Genomic DNA, 4,043 nt, shown 5'->3' on the forward strand with positions numbered 1-4,043 from the left:
AGCCTTCATCTGTATAATAGGTTTTGTAAATAATTTAAAACATTCGATGTGACATGTGCTAAAAATAAGCAGTTTGAACCAAACACCCCTTGAATCAGGTGCCAAAGCCGGTTCAATCACAAGTGCCACTACAGTTAGCCAGGACCTGATAGTGACAGTCGCCTGGTTTTCCAGGTTACTTTTCTCAACGAAGATTGCAGCAACAACAAAAGAAGCATCCAAACAAGAAGCAACAGCACACGCTGGCCTGGCCCAACACCCTGGATATACATTTTGGGCCACCCATGGAAGAAAAGAAAAACTGTTCACTGTAGTGTAGCAACATACAACCATGCCTACCTTCCTTAGAAAGTTCATGCACTTTTAAGCCAAAACTGCTGTTTTTCAGTTAAATGACTTATCCAAAACGAATAACACAGGAAAATGTTCAAGAACATTAATCTCCTTTTACCAAAACCAGCACTAATTCATCGAGATCTAAGAAATGTCGACTCTGATCATTTGAGACTTACAAAGTTAACATGTCCCAGAAACCAATAAATACTCTCAACTGCAGAGACAATTAGCCGCAGCATATGTTACAACTCCGGATTACTCAACAACAGCCATCTCAGCGAAATTATAAGACAGCTCATGCTAAACCTATTTTCCAAGCTAAGCTATGGAAAAGGTCAAAACTTACAGTATACTGGGGCTCCTAGAGCCCCATGTCAATCGGCCAGGCTATCAAGGAAGCTTTGCAGCTCCCTCAGTCCTTCCGCAGATATGCTCCGCTGTACACGAGGCCTCGGAGCTGTTAGGACAGGAGGTGGCCTAGAGTTGAAGCAGACGACAACCACAGAAAGGTTATCGCCGCTCTTCCTCTTGATGGCCTCATCAACTAGTTCTTTACAGCAAGCAGCTGGGTCATTATGCTCTTGGAGCTTCCGGCGGGCAAAATCTACCGCATTTTGGCTGCGGAATACATCCCAGATCCCATCGCAACCCATGATCAGGAATTCATCCTCCTCAGTAAGATCCATTGTCATTACCTCAGGCTCGGCACTAAGAGGGCCTAGACCACCACACACCTTCATGCCTTCCATGTGCCAGTCCCCGATTGCTCGTGCAACATTGAGCTGCCCATTCAGGTAGCCATCATCAACATATCCACCCAATGCCTCAATACGCATCTTCTCTAAGTTGCAAGATGGCTTGTGGTCCCTAGACATCTCAATTGCCTTTCCACGACGACAAAGTACAGCTCGACAATCACCAGCATTTGCAACCAGAAGTGACCTGTCGAGCACCCAGAACATAAATATACCAGCAGTTGAGGATTAAGTGAAAAGCTAGTAGTGTGTAAATTTGAGACAGCAGCACTAACAAATTTAGTAATTCACAAATTGCAGTCAATAGTAGTTCTTTTCAGTAACCTGTCTTAATGAGAAAAACACACCTGAACATGTAAAAAACATATGTATGCACATGAAAATTTGCAAAATTGCAGTCACCAAAGGACACATGATACAGATTTTTGTAAGGAAAAAAATTGAAGGCATGTGCAACTGGTCTGCACATTTGCTATTATGTGCATGAGTGCAAATGCCACAAAAGGGCACATGATACCATAATAGCAAATAAGAAAGTTTTCATTGTACATAAGTAATGATATGCTTCAGATGGTAGTTATCATGTGTCATACACCGTGTGCATGCGTGTACATGTTACAATTGATTTTGACAACTTGGATAAAAAACAAAAAAAGGGCTCTGAATGCACATATGTAGTAACAAAATTCAAATAGTAGTTATAATAACTTGGTAAGGCTACAACCACAGAAGTTTACCTCCCAACCACAAGTGCTGCAAGCGCAGTTGTGCCAGAATCAAGTTCGCAGTTCAGAGAACAAGCGTCTGCAAAAGCAGCATCAGTCTGCAAGAATGCAGAGGACACTGCTTTTGCTATCTCCCTTGGGAATCCCTCATCCTCAACAATAAACCTTGGCAAATTGCTGCACACAAAATCAGCGGCATGCTTTCCACCATGTCCATCAAAAACCTAAAACAATGAAATTGAAATAAGGTTAAACATGCAGGAAAGCTTGCCACATGGACTAAACTACTTTCCAAGTAGGAAGTAAATACTGTTTCTCTAGACATGAAATGACCACAATCTGCTAGGATTTATTGCAATGTTGAGAAAGGAAATTGTACACTGCCGAATTTCATAAAGAACGCACCCCATAAAAGGCACTGGGGCCTTCTTCATAACTTTCAAATCCAAAATCTTGCATGAAATTATCAGAGAAAATGATCACATCCTCCATTGAGTGCCTTGACCCAATATCAGCCCAGCCTCCAGACCGTATAACTGGAATAAATTCAGTGTCCATGCTTTCAAAAGTTCTCTCAGTTTCAGGCCTTGTACTGTTTGCAGGACTCCTCACCTTCAAAACCAGATCCATTTATAAAAACTAATCAAATATACAACTTTTAAACTGATGTGAATTTTTTTGTTTCAAATCCTTTTTCACTATAATGAGAACGTAAAAGACAAACATGTGCGTATCACCTTATTAATCGTTCTATCAAGTAAATCCTGAAAAATTTGATACAAGTGGTCCCAAAATTTCTAAACATAAACCAGGTATCTAGAGATCTATGAGATCATTTGATGGGGGAATATAAAAATAGGTTAGGGATTTCCCAACTGTGGGGTGGATAATTTATGGAATCAATCAATATATAAAGCAGAGTAGCAGACACAAGACAGAACTTTGAATAATGTTCTGGGGCCAATAGGTCAGAACAGGAAGTGGGGGTATCAGACTTTTCAAGACATATAAGTACCAGAGTAACTGTGCAATCATGCTCTTTTGCAATGTACTCAAACCCCCACCCAGCCTTTTTCACCAGAGGCCATCATAAACCAACCTTTGCCGGAATAAAACGCATATCAGGAGGAAAATTAGATCATCATGTATTCATGTCCATTACCAAGTACCTGTCTTCAATAAATACACACGACAAAGATACTAAGACTGTAATTACTTCCCACAAACATTCTGGAATGTCCCCTGCACCCAGTACTTGATCCGTTAGATACTAGAATATATGATTGATTCATTTCATATAATCTGAGCCAACGGATCACAAGTAATTATGACAGCTTTCTAGACTCTCAATAGCCTGCATCCAGATAAACCGCACGGATCCAAGCATCTTGCCCCCAACTTACTAGTCACTACCAGTACTCTAGTACAACGAGGATGTACGAGCAGCTTCAGAACCCAAGATTCCTTATCCCCCTGTCTCTTCTCCCCGCCCAAATCCGGGACAACACCTACCATCCCATAACACCGGTGCTAACCCTAGCTCCTTGGCAGTTGGCACAATCAGCTCCCACCTCGCATCGGAGGAGGCAGCAGCCACACGTGACAGCACAGATTAAGCACGAATCAAGCCGACCGCCACACAAAGCCCCCACCTTTCGCGCAGATCACGCAAGCTACCGTGCTAGCCAGGCCGAAGGAAGCGAGATCGCGGAGAGATCCGGAGGGAAGCAAGACTTACAAAGGAGGCGTGCCTCGCGAGCGCCGGCCTCCTCCCCCCCGCCGGGATCGGGGGCCTCCCCCCGCCGCCTCGAGGCACCTGCTCCTCCATCGCCGCCGCTCCCCTCGGAGTCCGCGCGCGCCGTGGCCCGGAACCGAATCGGCTAGGGTTAGGGTTCGGATTCGGCGCCGGAGCTGCTTGCCTGCAGTAGCCTTCCGTACTGTGGAGTGTGAACAGTAGCAGGAAAGCCGGGGCACGGCCCGGAAAAAGAAGGGAAAAGGAGGGGGGCAGAGCAGGGGTGTTTTGGTAAATTCTGGGGGTGGTTAAGCTAATCACGGCGAGTAGCAGCGGCGGTTAGCCGCTGGTTAGCTCCGTGGGGATGCGAGATCCGGTGGGCGGGGCTCGCGCTGCCATTGGTGGGGCGGCTGGATAAAGGGCACGTGCGGAGGCGGGGACGTGTCGAGCGGATGGGGCGCCGGAGCGTGCACGGGACCAGTCACATACTCACAT

At 45.4% G+C, this 4,043-nt stretch overlaps 1 protein-coding gene across 2 annotated transcripts; it reads right to left on the reverse strand.

The window, feature by feature from the left end:
- Window positions 1–424: 424 nt before the first annotated feature.
- On the reverse strand, window positions 425–3,792 carry LOC117853892 (probable protein phosphatase 2C 57). 2 transcript variants are annotated; one of them, XM_034736172.2, is made up of 4 exons: window positions 3,555–3,792; window positions 2,222–2,428; window positions 1,829–2,040; window positions 425–1,278 (listed from the first exon to the last, which is right to left on the reverse strand). In XM_034736172.2, the coding sequence occupies exons 1-4, from the start codon at window positions 3,642–3,644 to the stop codon at window positions 711–713; spliced, it is 1,077 nt and encodes a 358-aa protein (XP_034592063.1). In that variant the 5' UTR covers window positions 3,645–3,792; the 3' UTR covers window positions 425–710. The 2 variants fall into 2 exon arrangements, with proteins under 2 accessions (XP_034592063.1, XP_072149371.1); XM_072293270.1 differs by lacking the exon at window positions 2,222–2,428.
- Between the last annotated feature and the right edge of the window lie 251 nt (window positions 3,793–4,043).

This window comes from Setaria viridis, chromosome 4 (genome assembly GCF_005286985.2).
Source record: "Setaria viridis chromosome 4, Setaria_viridis_v4.0, whole genome shotgun sequence".
Classification (NCBI taxonomy): Eukaryota; Viridiplantae; Streptophyta; class Magnoliopsida; order Poales; family Poaceae; genus Setaria; species Setaria viridis.